This window comes from Vanessa cardui, chromosome 21 (genome assembly GCF_905220365.1).
Source record: "Vanessa cardui chromosome 21, ilVanCard2.1, whole genome shotgun sequence".
NCBI lineage: Eukaryota > Metazoa > Arthropoda > Insecta > Lepidoptera > Nymphalidae > Vanessa > Vanessa cardui.
In genome coordinates, this window is record NC_061143.1 from 2153939 (window position 1) to 2179877 (window position 25939).

A 25939-nucleotide genomic window follows, 5' to 3' on the forward strand; every position below is an offset into this window, starting at 1 on the left:
CGTGTACCACCTTCGTCTTCATCTACACTTTCCATCAGGTGAGATGGAAGACAAACGCCTATTCCATATAAATATGTAAAGAAAAAGATCATTGCCACAACACCTGTTACGATTGCGTCTGCGTCGGAGTTTTTCGAGGCTTAAAATTTTTAAAACATATTTAAGAAATTCAATGACACAAGATCGACTTTCAGCTCTTGCTATTCTGTCAATCGAAAATGACGTAGCTCATTCGTTCGATTATTGTGCTCTAATTGAAGATTTTAGTCTTAGTGAAAGCCGCAAACATTAATTTTAATATTTATCAGTGGCTAACATCTTTGTATTTGTTAATTTTGTAAATCTCTCAATGTCAGTAAAATATTTTAAAACTCAACATTTATTTATTATTACAACTTTAGCATTTCTTACCAAACAAAACGATTACCTATCAAACAACCAGACCAACTTTCGCATCACATAGGTAGGTACTTTTTCGTAGGCCAAAGGGCCTCGCAAAGACCTATCGCCCTGAGCCTCGCAATGGGTAAGGCCGCCGCTGTCTTTGTGCTAGTTACAAACCGTAACAATATGAAGTATTATCTTAGTATCCTTGGCGGTTGAAAATATGTCCAATCCAGCACGGCTTGCACAAAGTCATTATCACTTAATTAAATTAATACACAATTTATAAAATCGATCTGTTCACTTTGCACTTTCACCTTAAAATATATATTATATCTGAACTATACACGTAGGTATTATTATGAGCTACTATTACAAATTAAAAAAAAGTTACTGTTATAAATTTTATTTAAAGTAATATAAGATAATAAATAAAACAAATTTAGGGGAAATTATTTATTAGGTATTTCATTGTTATCTTTTTCATTGAACACGTCAGTCAAATCGATCTTTGTCAAGCCGATTAAAGCTGATATATCTTGCCAGGTTCTAGCATCAATGGTCGTCATCATCTCCAGTAGTATTAAGGACGCTTGCACTAAACAAAGTAATAATATTTATTGTTATTTTCATAACAAAAAACATGGTAAAATGATTATTAACGCTTGTAAATCTTATAAAACCGAATTAAGATGGCTGGACCGATTTTGAAGAGAATACTTAAGATACTTTCACTTAAAGTTAAGACTAAAACAAGCTGACGTAATAAAGAGTAACTTACAACAACAATTATCACATTTATATTAAACTAGCTGTGCCCGCGAACTTGTATACGTTTGAAATTAATAGAAAAAAATATTATTGTAGCCTAAGTTTCTCCCTATTATATCAGTTATCTTCCAGTGAAAGTCCGGTCAAAATCGGTCCAGCTGTTCCAGGGATTTGCCGGAAAAAACATATAGACAGGCAGACAAACAAAATTTGTAAAAAATGTTATTTTGGTATATGTACTGTGTATATATGTTATATTCATTGAGTATATAAATAAAATTTTAACAAAAAGAAAAACCGACTTCAAACAAAACACTATTTTAAAACAAATGAATATGCACGAAAAAGTAATAAAAATAATTGCGTATTCAACATATTTTTAGAGTCTTCCTAAGTTAAATGAAATGAAAAATATTAGACTACTTAAAAGTCGATTAACGATTATATCATGTAGTTATAATTATTGGTATATTTGGAGCCGGTGTCAGCCATGGTGCCCTTGCCCCAACAATCAAAAGAAAGAAGCGATACGAGCCCCTTGATTGATCCAGTATATTATTGTGTAAAAGGTAATTTGTAAAAAACATATTTGTTAAAGTATTCTCGTATTGTTTTTTGATAGATATACTGTAGGGTTTTATTGGCTGACACCGACTCCAAATATAACAATAATTATAACTACATGATATAATCGTTAATCGACTTTTAAGTAGTCTAATATTTTTCATTTCATTTAACTTAGGAAGACTCTAAAAATATGTTGAATACGCAATTATTTTTATTACTTTTTCGTGCATATTCATTTGTTTTAAAATAGTGTTTTGTTTGAAGTCGGTTTTTCTTTTTGTTAAAATTTTATTTATTTTTTGATTTTAAGTGAAGCTGATGTTGACTAACTAATTTTTTTTAATATGGATAGATTAAGCGTTCCGTTTATATGAGTCAGAAACTACTGCGAGGACAATTTCAAAGGAAACTTGCGAATAAAGCAAAAATAGACTTTCGAAAATGCGGATTTAATACGTCACGCGGCGTAAACTACAACGATCCCTCGAAAGAGCTGTAATCGAACTCAGCAAAAAAACTTTGAAAAAGACCAACTATATTTCGTAAATCATATGACATCACATCATATACACAAAATTTGATTAAAGATAGTAAGAAATTCTGCCCCATATCGCACCCTAACTGCGAGCCGTATAGGAGTTCCATCACTACATAGTATAAAACAAAGTCGCTTTCTCTGTCCCTATATCTTTAAATCTACGCAACGGATTTTGATGCGGTTTTTTTTAAAAGATAGTGTAATTCAAGGGGAAGGTTTGTGTATATAATACATGAACAATATAGTAAAGAAACACTGATAATTTTAGAAGTTTGCGATGTGATGTCGTATATAAACAAATTCTGTAGTATATTTAGTATCAGTATTGCACCCGTGCGAAGCCGGGGTGGGTAGCTAGTTGATTATAATATTCGACTATGATAATTACATAAACATAACCACATTACGGAAGGTGACTCAAATATCCAAATAACCTATAAATAAAAAATTCGACCGAGTATCGCTAACGTGCTCCTCAGAATTGTTCCGTTCCCTTCCGTTCCGTTACTTTGTCATGGATCCTGTGCTCAGAACCTTACCAAACTTTTACCAACTTACCCTTGTAGTATATATTTTATAATAAAAAAAGAATTATCAAAATTGGTTAACGTGATTTTCAGTTATTCACCTATTTGTCGCGCATATACATTATGCAAATTTAAGACTTATGTCGTTTTCACATGGATACCATCATCGGAAAAAAAAATAAAAAAAATGGGACCCCACGGGAAGCACTACCTTTCAAACAAAAAAAAAATTATCAAAATCGGTCCACCCAGTGAAAAGTTATGAGGTAACAAACATAAAAAAAAAAAAAAAAAAAAAAAAAAAATACAGACGAATTGATAACCTCCTCCTTTTGGAAGTCGGTTGAAAAGGGCTATTTTAATATTACAAACAGACACTCCAATTTTATTATATAACGGGCATAGCTAGTCAATAATATAATATAGGTTAATATTAAAATGTTTATGTATTTATCACAGATAATAAAATAAACTTTGTATATAGCTTTATTTAACCTGATAGAGTTCGCTACACAAATGTATTTCGATTCGATTTCATTTTATAACAAACCGTGTAATCTACTCTGTTGCAGGATTTTGATGCATAAATATATTTTTTATCTGACCTTTTTTTCGGGGATTAATAGAGAACTGACAAATGATTAAAACATGAACATTTATTGACGTCATTTGTATATTTTTAACAGAGTAAATACAGCGTTTTAGGCGGATATTATAAGTAAAGTCTTCTTTTCAAAACATCGTTAGATAATTCAATACAACTTATAAAAATGTACTTGAATATATATACTTTGTTATATATATATATCTAACATATGGAAGAAAATTCAAATATGTGATACTAAAATTGATATTCGTAGACCTGAATTCCATAACGGTTGAAAGATTTTAATCTTTTTTTTATGGTATAGGTTGGCGGACGAGCATATGGGCCACCTGATGGTAAGTGGTCGCCATCACCCATTGACAATGAAGCTGTAAGAAATATTAACTATTCCTTACATCGTCAATTTGCCGGTAGAATAACTGATGAGTGGGTGGTACCTACCCAGACGGGCTTGCACAAAGCCCTACCGCCAAGTAGGGCCATATTAGTTAGCTTCCATAGATATATTGAAGCTAACAGACTATAGGTTTAAAGAACTTGAACAACTTTACCTTACTTGTTGACAGGATTACGGTTTGGTGCTGACCAATCAGGGTTGGTAACATCCACTCATTAGTATTTCTACCACCAATAAGCAGTATTAAGTATACTTGTGTTGCGGTTTGTAGAGAGAGTAAGCCAGTGTAACTACAGGCACAAGGAACGTAACATTTAAGTCCCAACGTTGGTAGTGGATTGGAACAATGATGTAAGGAATGGTTAATTTTTTTATTTTTATTTGTTTATTTAAATTTTTATTTGTTTATTTAAATCTAATTTGTTTATTTAAATTTAATTTGTTTATTTAAATATTTCTTACAGCGTCAATGTTTATGGACGATGGTGACCACTTACCATCAGGCTCATTTAGTCATTTAATCATAAAATAATCCTGACGAATTTCTCTCACGGTTTCGTTTCGAATGCGACTTATTTGATCAGAATTAATTAAAAAAAAAAAACTATTTTCACACTTCGCATTCATTGTACAGTTAAAAACTGACGAAAGTTTTTTTAACCTTCGTCAGTTTTTTAAATAATTCCTTTATCAAGTCTTAAACTCTTAGTGTCTTTTGAATCTAAACACCAAATCATTGCAGCGCAATATGTCATTCTTAATCGGTGAAGCAGGTTATCTCTCATACTGAGCACACAAAATTAGATTTTAAGGTGACAAACCTTTTCTTACCCCGACTGTACATCGGAATTAAACGTGTGTTAATTTAATTTACTAATCAATTTTTTCCTGAAGTTCTCGAAATCGTTAACAGATGGCGTTAATCGCTTCGACTAACAGGTTCATTTAAAATACGAGTTACAATAGATTTTTAATAAATTAAAGTAATTTGTGTTTTACGAATTCATTTTGAATCTGTGATATTTATAAAACCAGGATGGATATACGATTTATAAATAAAAACATCCGCGCAATTAACTAATAGCTCGTGTGCATTCCAATAACGATCCAACGGAAAAATATTTTTAACTCGACATGTGTATACTGGGTCAGATGTTATGGACCAGCAGACAGATCAAATTCATCGATATACAAATACCTTACATCCGTATTTATATATTAAACTTACAACAGGCGATTTGACAATGGGAAAAATATAGTGTCAATTATTGTTATCAGTATGTTAAAAGTTGATAATATTAATTAATTTATTTAAAAATTCATTAATAAAAATCCAATTTTTAAACATTTGTCACATGACATGAAACGCTCCTGATTGGTCGGGTTTATAAGACGTCACTTGCTTGTTAACCTGGTTTACCTATTTTATGTGAATTATATGTACCACAGATTATACTACAGGCAAGTGACATCACCGACTCCACGGTGTCGACATCCAAGAAGTGTTTTCGCGTGCTATTTAAATATGAATTTTTTAATATGTGTATTTTTAATAAGGCAAATATGTACTAGAAATAAAAAATTGCTTTTACTGGGTTCATTAACCTCTTCTAAATAATATAAAATGGATTTTAAAAACCAGTCAAATAGTATATTGTTTCATGTTTTGAAGATGATCACATATGTAATACATACCAAAACAAACAAACGTAAATTTACAATTTTTCCTAGAAAAGTTGCCAAGTAATATGTCATACACGATCAACAATATTATCTATATAGTCTTGCATAGAATAATAGTTTGCCATTTATATAAGTGTATTTTTACAAATTAAAATATATACCTCGCATTTGTGTTACTTGGTCAACTACTTTCTTCAAATTCGATATTTCTGTTTCTATAGTAATTTTAGCCATGTTAAAAAAATCTGGATCATCAGTAAATTCCGACAGATTACCCATTTTCGTAACATAAACGTAAATACGAATACTTTAAGTTATAATATCTTCTGAATAAATCAGTTCTATTTTTCTTTGACTAAAATTCAGTCGTGTATCTACGCTAGGTGATTTTCCCGCGCTTACCATAAAATACATTTTGTTTTTAATCTGTAATGTATGCTGTCAAAGTAATTTTTTTTTATTTTAATGATACAAAATCATTCAACATAAAGCAATTGAATCTTTAAAAAGATGAATTAATAAAAAGCATTGCAATCGCTGCAACAATTTAACGAAATAGGTCAATTGACACGATCAATTTCGGAACAATTCGGATCTCAATTAAAAAAAAATGTTACAAATAAATCAGTCTAAAGAGAACAATGCCAATCATCGTGTCGGGCGAACTAAATCTGCTTTTGGATGAGTTTTGGTATGCCGCGTCACTGAATGTCATTGTATTTATAAATAAGATCAGCTCCAGAAATAGGTGGCTACAGGTTTTCCAGGCGTACCGACTAAAATAAAGCAGCCTGGATTCGTTAAACAATAATATTGTCTGTACCGCTCGTCCAGTCATTGTGAGTCTATCAAACGCACTGTTTCAATATGGATGATGATTCTCAGCAGTTCTCTTTACGATGGCACAACCACCAGGTGGGTAAGTAAGTTTTTTTATACACAATACATATCTGTCAGATGATTTTTTTTTTTCAAATAATTTACACTGCACAAGTTTTATATGCCATGGTAATCTTCATACTATGTTTCTATAATTCTTGTTTACTGTTAGCACGTGACTAAAATGTAATTAAAATTAAATGATTTATGTTTTTTATTTTATTTTGTGATATTAATTGTTGTTGTTTTTTTTATCTGTTTATTAAAAATATTTTTATTTCTTAATAATTACAGATACACTGAGGACCGTGTTATCTGAAGCACTGTTTCTAATTGGACACGATACAAATGGTACTAGCAAGTGAACCACCATCTTTTTAATTTTACTATTAAGCTTAATTATATGTAGCTTATTTGGCTAAATGCTTCCCAGTTCTAATGTTGTTTCTATTGCAATCCTAACCAGTGACAACATTTTTATTTCAGAATTACTCACATATTGAAATACCGCGCAAAAAATGCATGATTTTTATCATAGTGAGCTATAAATATGAATTAAATTTAAAACTAACTTATATAATTCAAATAACAAAACAAAAATATTCTACACGATTTTTAATTTAGAATAATTTTTAATGTTTTTTTTTTTTGTAAACGTATCGAACTATTTTCTTTTTATAATTATTAACATAGTGTTAGAAAAACATTGTCTAATCCATCTATTATTATCTTAGATGATCCGTGTCGATTCGATTGTCATTTGAATGCCACGCCATATGCTAATACAGATAAATGCTGTTGGCACAGATAATTAAAATAAGCAACAAATTGATCTTAATCAACTAGGTTATTTTTTTTCAGTCAAACAGCTAAGACCTTAATTTTTGAGTTCAATTGCACAGTTTTTATACACAAATAAATTAAACAAATCTTCAAATTTATATTGCTAAAATAATAACGCAGTTTTCACTGTTTTGGCCACATATCTTGAATCTCAGTATTTTTGCAAAAGTGACCTATTGCGTAGTATTATAAAAAAAAAAAAAAACATTTAAAGAAATTAAAGTTTATTTCAAGACAGCAAACTAAAGAATATCTTTCGAAAAGTATAATTTTAAGTACCTCTTTCATTTAACCGAATTTATAATTCTAAAACATTTAATCATCTCTTTTTGTAACAAAATTGTTTAACACTCTGGAAAAGTAAATTAAAAGTTTCAAAAGAAGTAATAGTTACTCGTATTAAAATTATTAACATTTTTTTACGCAATGTATTTACACCAACCGATATTACTAACAATATTGCTAGAAGCGTCTAGCGTTGGCTGAACTTGATCGATTCTAACTCTGTGATCTTATGTGCGCCTAGTACAAATGTAACACTAATAGGCTATTTGAAAATGCGAAAAATAAATTGTGAATTATTGTAATCGGTGTTATAGTATGAGTTTAAAAATGGTTATTTACCAACGAAAGTTGAAAATAATATAATTTATTAAAAAATCCATAAATAAAAATACATTTTTTGATTAGCCTGGCTTATGATGAAGTCACTTTTTAGTAAACTTTGCTTTTCTACTATATGTACCACTGATTAAAATACAGCATAGTGACGTCACCGACCCCATTGCAGCGCCATATTGTCCAAGTAGCGTTTTTGCGCATTATTTAAATATAGAATTTCAAATATGATATTTTTCGGCAAATAAAAAACACAACTTTTGCTGGATTCCTTAACTTGTACTCAATAATATTAAATGGATTTTAAAAACCAGTCAAATAGCCTATTACGAGTAATTTTTATTGTTTTTCACACTTACATTCTCAAAATCTTCGTTTTCTGGTATTTCTATGTTGTAGTAGAGTTCGCAAAAGCCCTTAACTTAATCTATATAAATATGAAAGTAACTCTGTCTTTCGCTCTTCCACGACCAAACCGCAGAACCGAATTTGATGACATTTGGTATGAAACTTGAACTCCAGGAGAGGACATAGGTTACTTTTTGCCTTACACATGACAACCAACACCCTAAAAAACCCGAGCGTAGCCGCGGGCGACTACTAGTTAAATAATAATAAAGAGTCATTGCTGAACATAGTTCTTCCAAAACTCTCACTTCTTCTTCCTTTGCTCTTTAAATCTAACAGTTAATCTTGTAGCCCTTGAATATAGAAATGGCAGGTTTAATCCAGACCTCTTCGGCAATTGTTTTGCCTACTACTAATTTGTTCTACGTATTACAATCAATAAAATAGTTTATTAACATAAGAATTAATAACAATAAATGCTTAACTATATACAAATATGAACTAAAACTAGTTACTGTATAAATCTTGACCGCGTGGAATGGTGGCAAAATTACATTCAATTGGATATGATAGTATAGGGAATGGTTTGAAACACAACGCCTATATAAGCCAATTTGCCTTCTTATTTAAATTTCAAAAAATCAAATACTAAAAAACCTAGATGTTATGACGCTTTTAATTCAAAACTATAAATTAGTCTTCAAATATTGTATTTGTTTAAACATTGTATTGTATGTATGGTATGGTATATGTATGGTATTTTAATGAATATGTACAAATACCTACCGATACAGCATATTATTCGTTCAGTATTTTATTTCTTCACACATAGATACACAAATAAACCATGATCACATAAAATTTTTCACCAAAAAATTTCATGAACACATTCTTTTCAACCTGTAATTAATAAATACGTTTGATTTTAACAGACGAGCGTAATAGGAGCCCTAGGGCGCATGTTGACGACGGGGGCCCTGAGTGACGTCACACTGAGCGCCAGCGGGGCTCTGTTGCGAGCACATAAACTGGTTTTAGCCGCTTGTAGCCAGTACTTCGCACAATTGTTTAAGGTGAGGACTTACAAACATACTTAGTATTAAGATCAGGTAAGTTCTGTTTGTCAACGTTTCATAGATTCAAATAATAAAAAAAAATTGGTGAAAAAGGGGATATTATTCAATACTTTTACACTTACTTGGTGGTAAGGCTTTGTGCAAGCCCGTCTGGGTAGGTACCACACTCATCAGTTATTCTACCGCCAAATAACAGTACTCAGTATTGTTGTATTCCGGTTTAAAGGATGAATGAGCCAGTGTAACAACAGGTACAGGGGACACAACATCTTAGTTCCCAAGGTTGGTAGCACATTGACGATGTAAGGAATAGTTAATATAATACAGCTTCATTGTTATTGGTGATGGTGACCACTTACCTTCAAGTGGCCCATATGCCAACCTATACCATAAAAAATAAAAGAAATACAAGATTATACAGATTATAAAAGTGCGTGGACCTTACTTGTTGCCAGTTCTTCTAGGTAGAATCTACATTCCAAACCGGCAGCTTCACTCAATACTGTTTATTAAATTTCGATTCAAAAGTACTTTTAAAAATCTACTTGAGTAAAGTTTATTTCACCGTTTCTTTTCTTTTTCTAATCCATGGTTGTTTTTAATTTAACAATCAATAATTAAGTGTAATGTTTCTATATTTAAAAAAGGAATTTTATTTTATTCGATTTTGACATCTATCTTTTATAAAGTCAATCACATTTATATAAAAAGTAAATCGAGAACATATAGCAAATTTACATTTTTTTTGTTACATTATTAATCCTTAATAACTTTTTTTACATTATCATTGTCTAATCGGTGGTTGATTTTAGCAATCAATAAATAATTAAAGCACATATATATCTATATCGATATTTATATAAAAAGTAAATCGAAAACATTTATAAAATTTAAATTAATTTAACTATAATTCATTTCATTTACTTGTCACATTATTAATCCTTAACAAAAAAAGTAATATATAACAAACGCGCTGTTATTTACTGCAAATATAATTAAATGAATATTACAATGCAACAATCTCCAATGCGAATTATAACACAAAACATTATTGTTGTCTGAATAAAGTACAAAGTTTAATTGCAAACAATGTCTTAACAGACAATGCAATGAAAATAGCTCTTAAACCCTCGCTTTGCTCTGAGTCAATTTAAATTCAGTACTTGCTTTTTTTATTACTAACTAGCGATGTGCCCCGGCTTCACACGGATGCACTGCTGATACTTAATATACTACAGATTATTTCTTTACTATATTGTCCATGTATTAGTTAAAAAACCTTCCTCTCGAATCACTCTATGTATTAAAAAAAACCGCATCAAAATCCGTTGCGTAATTTTAAGGGTTTAAGCATAAAGAGAGCCGAGATGGTTCAGTGTTTCGGTTAGGTTAGGTAATCGATGATTGCGGGTTCAAACCCAGGCGAAGTAGCACTGAATATTCATGTGCTTAATTTGTGTTTATAATTCATCTCGTATTCGGCGGTGAAGGAAAATATCGTCAGAAAACCTGCATGTGTCTAATTTCATAGAAATTCTGCCACATATGTATTCCGCCAAACCGCATTGGAACAACGAAGTGGAATATGTTCCAAGCCTTCTCCTTAAAGGGAGAGAAATCCTTAGCCCAGCAATGGGAAATATACAGACTTTTATTGTAAGCATAGATATGAACAAACAGCGGTAAGCGACTTTGTTTTATACTATGTAATGATAATTTTTTAAGTAACTTGTCTTATTCAATAAGTATTCCACGAGGCAATCTGTATTATTATTAGTTCTTCAAAGGATGTTATTTGCAACTACAAGACTCAGGTATGTCGGCGGATTAGTGGCGGTATTGTATTGTCCTTTTAGTGAAGAATTGAACCTCTGTAAGCGTATGGGCCACCTACAAAAGTCGTAGCTGCAGTCCTGACCTCTTAGGCTACTGTCGTGACTACAAATAAGCTTTACGAACAATTAGAGGTGGCATTACAAGGAAAGTTCACTTATTATTATTACATAGTGTAAAACAAAGTCGCTTACCGCTGTCTGTCTGTTCCTGTGTATGCTTAGATCTTTAAAATTACAGAACAGATTTTGATACCGTTTTTTTAAAGATAGTGTTATTCAAGAGGTAGGATTATATTGCAAACGAACCAACAAAGTAGATCAATATACTACTGTATTGTACACCTTAAAAAGGTCTTCAAAAAAAGGTGTTATATGTCTATCTCTTAGGGATAATCCACAATTACCAATTTTTATCCTTTAATTTTTACGTGAAATAATGGATTATTTTCGAAGCGATCTAAAGCAATACAGCATTAATCCTTACCCAATTAAGTACCTTAAAAACATCGTGCATTCAATATAGAACAGTATGACCCTTTACTGTAATTTAAATAATTATTTTCGAATATATTACAGACTTAAAACACAGGGACTTAGCGATTAGTATTGTCTAGTGACAAAAAAATATTTAAAGGCTTACTCGATATTTTTACTTATTTAATAATAAGTAAAAATATAATGTAGGTAAAAACTCAATGATTTAAGAGTAACGAGGTAAGAGACATAACTAATTTCGCATTTATAATATTAGTATACATAAGTCCTTTACAAATTGTCTCGTTCGCACAATTAATTCAAATAAACAAACACTGCGTTGAAAACCGCGATTTTATTAGAAGATAATATCTCACAGCGCCGTAAATGCCACGAACACTGCTCCTAAAAAGATTTAGAGCCTAATCCACCTAGCTTGAACTCCAAGGAAGGCTATAGGCATTTTTATGATTAAAACCTGAAGACCAGGCCCATAAAACGCAAGCGAAACCTTAGTTGACAACTAGTTATATTAAAGATTAGTTGTGAGTTAATTTGACAAAAAATATTGTTGTATCCTAAGTTATACTTAACTTATAACATCAGCCTTCTGCTAATGAAAGTCGTGTCAAAATCGATCCAGCCGTCCCAGAAATTATTTGGAACAAACAGAAAGGCTAACAAACATTTTAAAAATATGTTATTTTGCTACATGTCCCGTGTATACGTACATATGCATTCAGTATAAAGCAGTTATTTTGATATACAAACAAACAGACACTCCAATTCTATTATATGCATAGATGTCGACTGTATTCCTTACGATATTTCCACTATAATAGGTAACAATTTCTGTATTAGCAACAGATTGTAATCATATACAATTAATTTAATAAACAATTATTAAACAACATTATTTTATATTAAGCTGAGCGTTGATACCACCACCACCGGTTACCACCGGTTTGGAAAATCTACTTTCCGAACAGGTGGTTCACTTAATTATTAAATGACGATTTAAAAGTGCTTGTGCAAACCTACTTGAATAAAGTTTATTTTGATTGTTTTTATAACTTTAATTAGCCTTTCAATTACCAGAATAACCGTTTAAACAAACTAATTAACATTAAGCCAATATATCTATAAACAGAATAGCTTTAGAATCACATCACAATAAAAATAATTATTTTAGTTACGCTGGACGAGAGCCTTTGGTGAAATAAAAATTTATAAAATTAAATTTTACATTTTGCATGGTAAAAAACACGAATTATTTTTTGTTAGATCGTTGATTGAAAGCAGATTAGTGAAAATGCTAGACTTTTAATTGAATGGCTAACTAAGCTAGTTGCGCATGACATGTGTCGTTCGAACGAACTTACAACTCGATTCGAAAAATAACATTTACATTAGATATAACAGTGGTTAGAACGCGTGTATCTTAACCGATGATTTCGGGTTCAAACCCAGGCAAGCACCACTATATATATGTGCTTAATTTGTGTTTATAATTCATCTCGTGCTCGGCGGTGAAGGAAAATATCGTCAGAAAACCTGCATGTGTCTTATTTCATCGAAATTCTGCCACATGTGCATTCCACCAACCCGCATTGGAACAGCGTGGTGGAATATGTTCCAAACCCTCTCCTCAATGGGAGAGGAGGTCTTAGCCCAGCAGTGGGAAATTTACCAGGCTTTTACTTACTTACTATAACAGTGAATTTATTGCTAAAGTTATAGAGTATCGCCATGGGATAGCGAAGCAGGAATATTTAACTTGGATGAAAAACACAAAGCTAGTACAAGGAATACAAGGATCACTTAAATGATTATGATTACATAGTATAAAAAAAATTCGGTTTCTCTGTCCCTATACCCCTAGACCCTAAGTATCCTTAAATCTTTAAAACTAAACAACGGATTTTGATACACATTTAATAAATTTGATTTGTTTTTTTTTAATAGATAGTATATTTCGAGACTAGTAAAGAAACACTGATAAGTTTCTAATGTGATCTCGTAAATAAACAAATTCTGTAGTGTATTTACTGTAAGTATTGTACAGTCAGAGTAAGAAAACCTTTGTCAGTTTTCAATTTCATTCCTTTATCAAGTTTTAAACTCTTAGTACCTTTTGAATCTAACCATAAAATAATTATTCATTCATTATCGATCGGTAAGGCAGATTATTGCTCATACTGAGCACACGAAAATTGACCTTAAAGTGACGAACCTTTTCTTACCCCGACTATACTGTGCGAAGCTGGGACGGGTCGCTAGTTGTATATATATGTACAAGGTGTCTCAAAAGAAATTTTATATTTAGTGGATCGATTAAAAAAAAAGTAAGCCGTATATAGAAAAAATGTTTATTAATTATTGAAATACACTTTTTGGGGATTTATTTCTTAAAAATGATATCGTCTAAATGTAGACCCTCGCGTTCTCGGCACTCATTTAATCGAACAGTAAAATTACTTATGACGGCTCGGCAGGTGGATTTAGGGATGGCTGCCATTTCGTGACGGATATTTTCTTTCAAATGGGCCAGTGAAGTCGGTTTATTGGCGTAAACTTTAGAGTTAAGATAACCCCATAAGAAAAAGTCCATAGGGGTTAAATCTGGACTGCGTGGAGGCCAATTTATGTCACCTCTCCGGGAGATCAATTTGCCTGAGAAAATTTCACGAACACGATGCAGAGACATATTGGACGTGTGTGAAGTTGCTCCATCCTGTTGGAACCATGTTCTTTGGTTATAGCCAGGAAAGTTTTGCAGTTCAGGTACCACGAAGTTGTCTAACATCTCCACATAACGCTCTGAATTCACTGTAACTGCACGCCCCCTTTCGTCTTCAAAAAAGTAAGGGCCGATAATTCCTCGCGCCGACATCGCAGCCCATACGGTCACTTTAGGCGAATGTAGGGGTTTCTGATGTTTGCGTTTTGGATTCGTTGCACTCCAGTAGCGGCAGTTCTGCTTATTTACGTGGCCATTAAGATGAAAATGAGCTTCATCCGAAAACAAAATGTTGGTAAACGTTGAAAATCGCTCAATCATCTGATTTACGAAATGAAGCCTCTGACTGGCATCTTCGGGCTTTAATTCTTGCACCAATTGAATTTTGTAGGGGTGCAGCTTTAGGTCTTTGTGCATGATGCGATGTAATGATGATCTATGCACATTTAAAGCACTTGCGCGCTTCTGAATTGAAAGGTTCGGGTCGTCACGAACAGACTGATTAACATTCTCCACGTTTTCTACCGTTCTTGATGACCTAGGTCGCCCGGATTTTGATTTATCTAGCGTTGTACCGGTCTCTTCAAACTTTTTAACCCAATGTCGAATGAGAGGAATGCTTGGCGCATCATTTAAGTGGCGAAAACCTCGAATACTGCAGAATTTTCTACGCGCTACAGTCGCCGAATCACCGTTTTTGTAAAACTCTCGCACGCACAACGCGCGGTCTGCTCCCGAGAAACGCTCCATAGCGATTGATTTCCCAAGAGCCAGGCTACCGATTGACATAACCCCCGCGCCCCTCGGATACGTTGCGCTCACGCAGTAAGCTAAATAAATATAAAATTTCTTTTGAGACACCTTGTATAATGATGCTAGATGCTATTTATTAATAAAGTTAAATTGATACTGAAATATATTTTATTCTTACATACAATTCTGGCCACCACCACTGCTGGATGTAAGACTTTCATATAGACTCACTCCGTAACGCGCTACAAGCAGTTTTCCCTCCCATAAGAAGTTATTACTTCAAAATTAATTTAAAAAATTAAATCAAACGATGTTTTTCAGGAAATAGACGCTGAGAACAATACGCTAGTCGTTGTGCTGGGATGCGAAGCTGCTGAACTCAGATTACTTCTAACCTTCATGTATACTGGCGAGGTGACCGCTTCCCGACGCTGCCTGCCTGCTCTGCTTCGACTGGCTCACACTTTGCAAGTATCTGGACTAACGGATGCTGACAATGTAAGGATGTAAAGTTTTTCTTCTCGCATAAGTCTATGGTAATGAAATGAACAGTAAAAATTATAAGGGTTTCAGCTTGATAGCAAGCAATCGCTCGGCAAAGTATTACGAAAAATCTTCAATGCAACAAAGATGAATTGTCTGAAATAGGTCATTGTGTGAACTAAAGAAGCTTGAACAATTTTTTTTTATATATATATATTTTTACGGTATAGGTTGTGCGGACGAGCATATGGGCCACCTGATGGTAAGTGGTCACCATCACCCATAGACAATGAAGCTGTAAGAAATACTAACTATTCATTACATGGTCAATTTGCCACCAAATGTAGTTACACTGGCTCGCTCACCCTTCAAACTGGAACACAACAATACTGAGTACTGTTATTTGGCGGTAGAATAACTGATGAGTGGGTGGTACCTACCCAGACGGGCTTGCACAAAGCCCTACCACCAAGTAATTTAATATGATAATATATTTATATTGATCACATTTATGTAATAAAGACATTATACCTTAGGAAATAAGTATGACGCTTTCATTCAAAATTGCTGTAATTCCGTTGAGTATCAATCGGCGTTAGCATTATTTTATAATACTAGTTAGTGTCTACGGTTACGTCTGCGATTTTATGTAAAACTGCGTCAGCATTTTCCATGATTAGTCAAATGCGCGTCGATTTTTTCAGAACGCGAATTTGACCCAAACACAAGAAGCGATCAACGAACCTGCCTCTCCTATCAATTTAGAAAAATCTGACCCTCAAGAATTCATGACAAACGACATCCAAACTGATATTAACAAAACGAATGACATCAAAAGCCAGACCACGGAATACGTTGAAACCGTTGATAGAAATAACAAAGAGAAGATCAGCAAACTGGACCAGATCGTACAGAATTTGTACAGCACGCACCGAGTCGGAAGTTTCATACCGGATATCACAACACCACCAATACCCACGTTAGGAGGTATGTACAACGAATACCGTGTATATTATTTGTGTATCCATATTCATACTAAAAAGAGAAGACGTTTTTTTGTAATACCCAATTGAACTGATATATAACATAACTGTTAAATCTGCTTTTTACAGATTTTTTGCTTTGTCCACCATTCCAAATCGTATATAACTATCTTATTTTGTTTGAAAATAGTGCTTTTATAGATATTTTGTAAATATTTTTATTACTTATTGTATTTTATTGGGTATTTTATTCTAATAATAGACTAAACATGATGACAACATTAGTGGTCGCACTAATCGATAATTTTCATGACCTTTAGATAATCAAACATTGACCATATTTATTCAATCATAACATATACATACATTAAAGTAAAGTAAAGTAAAGTAACAGCCTGTAAATTTCCCACTGCTGGGATAAGGCCTCCTCTTCCATTAAGGAGAAGGTTTGGAACATATTCCACCACGCTGTTCCAATGCGGGTTGGAGAAATGCACATGTGGCAGAATTTGGATGAAATTAGACACATGCAGGTTTCTCAGCTCAATATATACTGTTATACATTATATATACAGGGTTACAGGTTAAGTCGACCGAAATCCTTTAAGAGGGGATAGATTCCATCATTCCTAACCGATTTGACTATGGAACCCCATATCCTAAACCTAACCCTTCTCAAGTTATTGGCCTTTGAATTTATTTTATAAAAATGACAGATTTTTTGACGATTGCCTCTTTATTTTCGTTTTGTGTCCCAATTTTGAATTCTTTTTGCTATTTTTGAGTAGAAGATTAGTTGCTTTATTATTTTAAGCTACAAAACTTCCAGTAACTATACCAAATGAGTCGTAGTAGACAGTCAATTGTTAAAAAAAATAATTACATTTAAAAAAAATATTTTTTATTTCTAAGATATATTTAAAAAAGTCTATGACATATGTACTGCAGATATGCTAAAAAATATCTACGGCTCTTCAGCTTTCCGATAAGGTATAATAACATAGGGTATTATTAGAATCCTTGGAAAAAATCTTTAAACAAAGACGCCCGAGTAACAAACGTTAAGCCGCTCGCAGCGCCTGTTGTCCTGCAATGAGTGCGAGCGGGACATTTTTCATTGTAAATAGGTACGAGAGGCATAGGTAAAAACTATTTATTTGTTATTGTGTGTGCTTTTTGATAATTTCTTAATTCCTTATTCAGTCTACTTACGCGAACCGTCCGTGGTAGATGCGATACATAGTGCTCTTGGTTTTTTACTCGATTTAGCTTTTTTTCTGGACTGTTTCTTCCTATTCGTGACTGTGCTTGTTAACTGGACCTTGATTTGTATTTCTGATTTGGAACTGTTGAAAATGACGACCTTTACAAATGAAGAATATGCTGATATTCTGATTTGTTATGGGTACTGCAACTGTGTATCTTCACGAGCACGTGAAGAATACATAGTACGTTATCTTGGCCGCCGTATACCGGATATTAGTGTCTTTGACGGAGTTTATCGGCAAATTAGAGAGACTGGCTCTGTTTCAAGACGACGAACAGACGTAGGCAGACCACGAATTCATGACAACGACGAAGAGCAAGATAATGAGATAATTCGACGATTTCGACAGGATCCCACTACGTCAACTAATGTTGTTGCTCGAGGACTTGGACTCTCACAGTGGAAAATGTGGTTTACAGTGCATACTGCTGGTCTCTACCCCTACCACTTCACGCCAGTACATATCATCGAAGAAGGAGATCCTGCGAGGAGACTAGACTTCTGTAGATTTATGCTCAACGCAGATTTAGAAGATCCGTTGTTATTTAGAAGAATCTTGTGGACTGATGAGTCAAAATTCGACCAAGACGGGATAACTAATTATCATAACACACAAGTTAACAAGCACAGTCACGAATAGGAAGAAACAGTCCAGAAAACAAGCCAAATCGAGTAAAAAACCAAGAGCACTATGTATCGCATCTACCACGGACGGTTCGCGTAAGCAGACTGAATAAGGAATTAAGGAATTACCAAAAAGCACACACAATAACAACTAAATAGTTTTTACCTATGCCTCTCGTACCTATTTACATTGAAAAATGTCCCGCTCGCACTCATTGCAGGACAACAGGCGCTGCGAGCGGCTTAACGTTTGTTACTCGGGCGTTTTTGTTTAAAGATTTTTTCCAAGGATTCTAATAATACCCAATGTTATTATACCTTATCGGAAAGCTGAAGAGCCGTAGATATTTTTTAGCATATCTGCAGTACATATGTCATAGACTTTTTGAAAGATATCTTAGAAATAAAAAATATTTTTTTAAATGTAATTATTTTTTTTAACAATTGACTGTCTACTACGACTCATTTGGTATAGTTACTGGCAGTTTTGTAGCTTAAAATAATAAAGCAACTAATCTTCTACTCAAAAATAGCAAAAAGAATTCAAAATTGGGACACAAAACGAAAATAAAGAGGCAATCGTCAAAAAATCTGTCATTTTTATAAAATAAATTCAAAGGCCAATCACTTGAGAAGGGTTAGGTTTAGGATATGGGGTTCCATAGTCAAATCGGTTAGGAATGATGGAATCTATCCCCTCTTAAAGGATTTCGGTCGACTTAACCTGTAACCCTGTATACATACATTATATATACATATACATTACATACTGTTTATAAAATTCATAATTTTTTTTAAAACAAATCATTAAAAATCGATTAAACAAATTCCAGAATCACCGGACTTCGATAGGAAATGGCGTTCGAACAGTTCAGTGTGCACGATATGCAACAAGCGGCTCAGCAACCAGTACAACCTGCGCGTGCACATGGAGACGCACGCGGGCCGGCGCCATGCGTGCCGCGCCTGCAGCCACGTGTCGCGCTCGCGGGACGCGCTGCGCAAACACGTCGCCTACCGCCACGCGCCCGCCGCGAACGCCGCGCCCGCCGCGCCGCGCGACCGCCCGCTGTGACGCCGGCGGCCGAAGTGACCGACCACGATTACACAACATATATCTTAACGAGAACGTTAAGATGTATGTTTGTCAAGCGTAGCTGGATTTTAAATTGTTGAGGCCCTGGGGCAACAGAAAATAGGAGGCCTCTAATTATTACTTTACAAATTAATAATTTCATTTCTGTCAGTAAACTCTATAATAATAATAAATCATAATTATTTTACTATATCTAGATATATACACAAATATTACATTATTTTTTAAACTAGTCGGAATCTCTATTGTGGGGCCCTTTGTCATGGAGGCCTCAGGGCATTTGTTCCGGATGCCTTCCCCAATATCCGGCCCTATTAAGACTTATGCAAGGTGAGAACGATATTGTATATACAATAAGTGTAAAACAATATCGTTCTCACCTTTACTTCGAACTTTCGTTAATTAAAATAAACCTACAAATATTTTGTATAGTTTTTAAACATGTATGTATAATTGTGTAATGTACCTCTGTTTGTTTGCCCTTATTCCATGAGATCAGTACTAGACAAGAATTTGGTAGATAGTTAGTCAGTTCCCCACATTTACAAAATGTTATTTAGTCTAAGTTAAGCCTAAGACGATTGACAATCTGCCACAGATAATTCAGAATGATAATGACTAATTTATAGACCAATATCGAATAGAAATATTAATAGTGAGACCGTCATTTGGCTATCCATCGAAAATATAGAAACGCGATATTATTTAATTTTTACAAACTTCACTTCTTAGTATGACTTAATTTCAATCAAGTTCCACTCGACTGATTAGGTAGAATTTTCATTTTTGAGTTGTGACTACATATTCCCTTTAATTTTAACGTGATACGTGATTACTTATTTATTTTATCATGTAATACTTACCAATCCTAAAAAAAACACTTAAATATTATGGGCACCAATTGTAGCGTCGCCTTAACGGAAAGAATGAATTCCAATTTTAAAAAATTACCGCGCTCACAAATGTTAACAATATATCGATATAGTTAATATATAATCTATATCGATATAATCAATATAGATACTAAAAAAAACGCATTCAATGCGATTTATTCAACTGCGCTATAATATACTAAAAACATTTCATTATTATTTTTTATACAACAGTAATCCAGTATTTTTTAAGAAAATTAAAAAGTTTAGGTAACTGTTCAACAACGTTTAAAGCGATGTCAAAAGTTATTTGTTTCTCCATAGTCTATACTTGTTGTTGAAATAAATTATGCTCATTTACTATTTAATAAAAAATGGAGTCTAGCATGTAGTGTTTATAAGAATATTCATCGTAATGTATTTAATTAAAACGCAATTAAAGTGAAACAGTCAAACTATATGACATCCAAATTTTAAACGAGCTGTTTTTTAAAAAAAAAGTAACGCCATTTTGAAAAATATAACGTCATTTTATCAACAATTTTGATTCATTTTTTCGACACTCCATAGTGAAACTTAGTAGTAATTTCATTATCTATTAGGTTGAAATGTTTTTAGTAAATCCTAAAAATTTGAATTGTTAATGTTTGCAAGCGCATTATAGTAATATAGTTAGGTACATATTCTTACTATATACAGTGTAATAATTAATCTAGTCATTTTTAGTTATAAGGACTTTTATAAAAGACATAATAATTATAAATAAATGATATTTTGTTATCGTAAATTTTATTTTTATTAATAACACCATATTTATTTATTTTTTTAGTTCATTTCAGTGTTACGCTTTTGTGTCTTTAACTATTCAACCGACCATTATGAAATTTTACTCATGACCCCGAAAATTCATGCGCGAACTGAAACTAATTAATAATTTAACTCTTATTAGTAAACTTGTCTGATTCTGTAATTATAAATTTTTAAAACACAATGAAGCCATTTTGCTCCATATATTTTTATTTATTTTTTTCATTACGAAATTAACCACGCACTTTGTAAAGTTCATTAGTATAATAATTTCGATATCAATGTTTGTTGTCATCACTACATAGTATAAAACAAAGTCGCTTTCTCTGTCCCTATATCCCTATGTATGTTTAAATCTTTAAAACTACGCAACTGATAATTTGGATGCCGTTTTTTTTGATAGAGTGATTCGAAAGGAAAGTTTGTATACAATACATGGACAATATAGTAAAGAAACACTGATCATTTTAGAAGTTTCTAATGTGATTTCGTAAATAAACAAATTCTGTAGTACATATAGTATCAGCTTTGCACCCGAGCAAAACTAAGGCGGGTCGCTAGTACTAAATAAGTGACACTATATTCCACTGGAAAAAAATAAAACTGCAAATACAAGTGTACACAATTTATTTATCACTTATATGCTTAGTTTTAGTAGAAACCACGTAAAAAACGAGAAAATCTATCAGAAAATTAGGTAGTATAAAAATACTGCTCGAAATGTTTAGATTTCGTTCTTACTAAGTAAAAACTTATAAAAGGACAATCGTAAATGCATTTTACACTATCTAAGAATCTTTATTCGATCATGATTTATCGTTTAATTAAATACAGTCAAATATAAACTATTTAAACAGCGGACATGTCATTTTGAAATTTATACATAGCGTCAGCAAAACAAATAATATTGTTATATACTTTTTTCAAATGGGTATAGTTATAATTATTTTTAAATCGAAATTATAATGTAAGCCATTTGAAAGACTTGCGGAAATTGTATTAAAGACAAGTCAGTTTTAATAAATTTCACAATCGAAGATAGCTTGTTCGAACGACATTTTTCAAAATATGTTTTAGGTGAATATAAATACGTAATTAAACGATAAACCATTGAATATGTTTTAGTTAAAAAAAAATTAAGTCCTGAACGTCATTGTAGTATTTCTTATAAAAAAAATATGGATACAATCGTGTCTGTATATATATAAATGATTTCATATTTTATTAAAATTACTCAAAAGATTTTGCATAATTTAGTAAAATTACACAAAAGATTTTGTATACACATTTACAAAAAATCTCCCTTCTCGGTAGAATCTATTGGTGCTAAATTCAAATTTGATGCAATAGTGTTACATGACAATTCCACTTGAATTGTCATGTAACACACACTATTGCATCAATTTTTTTTATAAGCTTACTTGATTCTGATTTTGAAAACATTATAAATTCGTAGCTTAAGATACGAAATTAAAAAAAAACGCACACACGCCGTAATAGTAATAAAGGTTTCACTGGTATAATCAATAATTTCATTTAATAATACGACGATCAGGACTCATTATCCATTTCATTACAAATTGTACAAAATTCAAATAAACTTTAAAGAATTAAAACATGAATTCTTTGACATGGGGTATAAACAATTAATAACACCATCAATCACAGCCTGTGATGCGTTTGAGGCAAAGTGAACCTCGCTAATTATACAAAAAAGCTTTGTATGAATTAAATCATCAATTTAGTAATATGTTTGTAGTAAACATAAATTCATAATGACGGTTTCAGAATCAAAAGATATTTAAAAAATGTACAATGTCTAATGAAATGGTTCAGTTATGAGATCGTTTAATCTCTGAGCATTCAAAAAATAAATATAAAAAAATGCATTTATCCAAACCTGATTAGTAACTTTAGTCACAAACCAGCTAATTAGTTTCGTAAATAAATAGGTTAGTATATAGTATAGACTATGTAATCACGAGTTAGTTTTTAGGATGTATTTACTATACAATATATATATTACTTGTTATTTCTAGCATTACTCTTTCATGCTCTGTTCTCAATAAATACTGACTTCTATATGCGTTTTTAAAAACAATTTATACAGCGTGTTCCAAAATTATTTAGACTTCAGTTTGACATTTGAAGTTTTATGTTACAGTCAGAGTAAGAAAACCACTGTCAGTTTCAAATTAATTCCTTTATCAAGTCATACACTCTTAGTACCTTTTGAAAGTAAAGCACTAAACTGCATATAAAATTAAACATACTCAGTATGATAACTTGATTCAAAATAGTGTAACATCTTTGGACTACGTCTAGTCATTACAAATTTAAATGAGATATGATATCTTCAACTGAATTGTCAAAATATGTCTGTCAGTGTCATATATTCTCGATCGGTGAAGCAGATTATCGCTCATACTGAGCACACGAAAATAGATCTTAAGATGACAAACCTTTCCTTACCCCGACTGTACATAAAAATATTGTGAAACGATTATTTAACAAAGCAAATCGCAGTTTAAATAAATATTATAAAATATTGTAACACGTATTCTATGATGCTTTCGTAATTCCAGCTGACATTACCAATAATACATTGTATAGTAAAAATGTATCCGTAGTTATAAGCGTTTATGCAGGGACGTCCCATATGCGCGTGTTGGCGTCCTGGCCGACCGTGGCCAGCGTGGTGTTGTCGAGCCACGTCAGACCCGTGATCTGGCTCTGCGGGTGTGCATCTGGAATATACGTAGAAGTTCATTAATTATCTTTTGAAATGAATCTTAGTATGATGTTTCGCAATAAATGTTGATATTGTTCATTCAAATCTTAGCTAACGCGTCGTAGTGAGTGTGTAGGGAGTGTGCAGTGAGCGAATAGGGAGTATGCAGTGAGTGTCAGAGAGTGTGTAGTGAGTGTATATTGAGTGTGTAGATAATGTGTAGGAAATGTGCAGTGAGTGTGTAGGGAGTATGTAGTGGGTGTGTAGTAGTGAGTGTGTATTGAGTGTATATTGAGTGTGCAGTGAGTGTGTATTGAGTGTATACTGAGTGTGTATTGAGTGTATACTGAGTGTGTATTGAGTGTATACTGAGTGTGCAGTGAGTGTGTATTGAGTGTATACTGAGTGTGTAGTGAGTGTATATTGAGTGTTTACTGAGTGTGTAGAGAATGTGTAGGGAATGTGCAGTGAGTGAGCGGTGAGTGCGTAGGGAGTATGTAGTGAGTGTATACTGAGAGTGTATTGAGTGTATACTGAGCGTGTAGTGAGTGTGTACTTAGTGTGCAGTGAGTGTGTAGGGAGTATATAGTGGGTGTGTAGTAAGTGTATACTGAGTGTGTATTAAGTGTATATTGAGTCTGTATTGAGTGTGTAGAGAATGTGTAGGAAATGTGCAGTGAGTGTGTAGGGAGTATATAGTGGGTGAGCAGTGAGTGTGCAGTGAGCGTGTAGGGAGCGTGTAGGGAGCGTGCAGTGTGTGTGTGTGTGTGGGGCGGCACGTACTCTTGATGTGCGTGTGCTTGTTGGGCGCGAGGCGCGACCACACGATGACGCCGGTGTCGAGCGAGCCGGACGCCACGCGCGTGCCGTCGGGGCTCCACGACACGCAGTTGACGCGCGCGCTGTGGAAGCCCCACTCGCGGTTGTGCGCCAGCTGGAACCCAAAACACATTACTTATTTTATCTCACATCATAGAACAGATACATCCCAATTGCGTTATAATAAATAATATTATAATACATGACATTATACGATAAAAAGAGACAAAGATGGAGAAAGAGATTTCTGTCAGTTCACTCTACAGTATGCAGCGTAAAAGAACTTAATTCTAAACAATCATTAAATAGTATAAAACAAAAATGCTCACCGCTGTCTATCCCTATGTATGCTTAGATCTTTATAATTATACAGTAGAATTTAATGCGCTTTTTTTAATAGATTGATTCAAGAGTAATACATGTACAATAAAGAAGAGGAATACTAATAATTTTAAAGGTTTCTGAGGTGATGTCGTAAAAAACTCATTCTATAGTATATTGAGTATCAGCATTGCCGTGTGAAGATGGGACGGATCGCTAGTTAAAAACTAAAATTTGAAAGAGACTTGGGACTTAAGGATTAAACAAATAATTCAACTAACCTTGTACTCATCAGTCGTATACAATATCAGCTTCCTATTAGCATCGCAGGCGACTAGGTGGCTCGAGTCCGGGCTGTAGCGGGCGTCAGTCACCGGGCCGAGGTGCACCAACTCCGTGAGAGGCGAGAGGGTCGTGCCTTGGAGAGTGTATATGTGGACCTTGCTGTCTCCACCTGAATTGAAAATAATTTTTTTTTTTTTTTTTTTAATTTATTTATTCGTTTAGCATGATACAAAATAGCAGCAAATTATTATAGTACAGCATAAGTTTTATAAACTCTACCGTGTACCACAGTCACCATATTTTATTTATATAAAGAAATATCAATAAAAAAAAAAAAAAACAAGAAAGAGAACAAAAATAGGGTAGGCAAAGAAAATTATACAAAATAGATAAATTAGAAGCGACAAACACTCTCATCATCCAATCATTATGACGCAAGATGAAAACAATACGATCCGGTCGTCCCGCCTGGTATGTACAGGCTGTTACAAACAATCCAAATTTACTTTATGATTGAAAGTTTTACAAAATGAATATAAGTAATTTTTAATTAATTAATTAAAATTTAATATGTGATTTTTAAGTTTACTTTTGATATTTTCTTTATTAAG

The 25939-nt window shown here is 33.0% G+C and overlaps 2 protein-coding genes across 5 annotated transcripts in view; one reads left to right on the top strand and one right to left on the bottom strand.

The window, feature by feature from the left end:
* The first annotated feature begins 6098 nt into the window (after window positions 1-6098).
* On the top strand, window positions 6099-19661 carry LOC124539019 (modifier of mdg4-like). 4 transcript variants are annotated; one of them, XM_047116324.1, is made up of 6 exons: window positions 6101-6393; window positions 6648-6704; window positions 9095-9235; window positions 15362-15538; window positions 16228-16510; window positions 19231-19661. In XM_047116324.1, exons 2-6 carry the CDS (start codon window positions 6702-6704, stop codon window positions 19470-19472), a joined length of 846 nt encoding a protein of 281 aa, XP_046972280.1. In that variant the 5' UTR covers window positions 6101-6393; window positions 6648-6701; the 3' UTR covers window positions 19473-19661. The 4 variants fall into 4 exon arrangements, with proteins under 4 accessions (XP_046972279.1, XP_046972278.1, XP_046972280.1 ...); XM_047116325.1 differs by having other exon boundaries at window positions 6101-6389; XM_047116323.1 differs by lacking the exon at window positions 6648-6704 and having other exon boundaries at window positions 6099-6393.
* A 4087-nt stretch (window positions 19662-23748) lies between these two features.
* Window positions 23749-25939, bottom strand: part of LOC124538889 (actin-interacting protein 1) — a 31335-nt gene continuing 29144 nt past the window's right edge. Inside the window, exons 11-13 of the mRNA XM_047116140.1 lie at window positions 25325-25497; window positions 24687-24837; window positions 23749-23919 (exon numbers count right to left, since the gene is read on the bottom strand). Of these exons, the coding sequence (XP_046972096.1) occupies window positions 23813-23919; window positions 24687-24837; window positions 25325-25497 (431 nt within the window). The 3' untranslated portion in view covers window positions 23749-23812. The remainder of the gene's footprint in view (window positions 23920-24686; window positions 24838-25324; window positions 25498-25939) is intronic.

Excerpts from the sequence above, each read along its gene's own strand:
- LOC124539019 (XM_047116323.1), top strand. The coding sequence starts at position 6,346 with ATGATGATTCTCAGCAGTTCTCTTTACGATGGCACAACCACCAGGTGG. Across the intron at positions 15,539-16,227 it reads GACTAACGGATGCTGACAAT|AACGCGAATTTGACCCAAAC; the intron begins GTAAGGATGTAA and ends CGATTTTTTCAG. Across the intron at positions 16,511-19,230 it reads ACCAATACCCACGTTAGGAG|AATCACCGGACTTCGATAGG; the intron begins GTATGTACAACG and ends AACAAATTCCAG.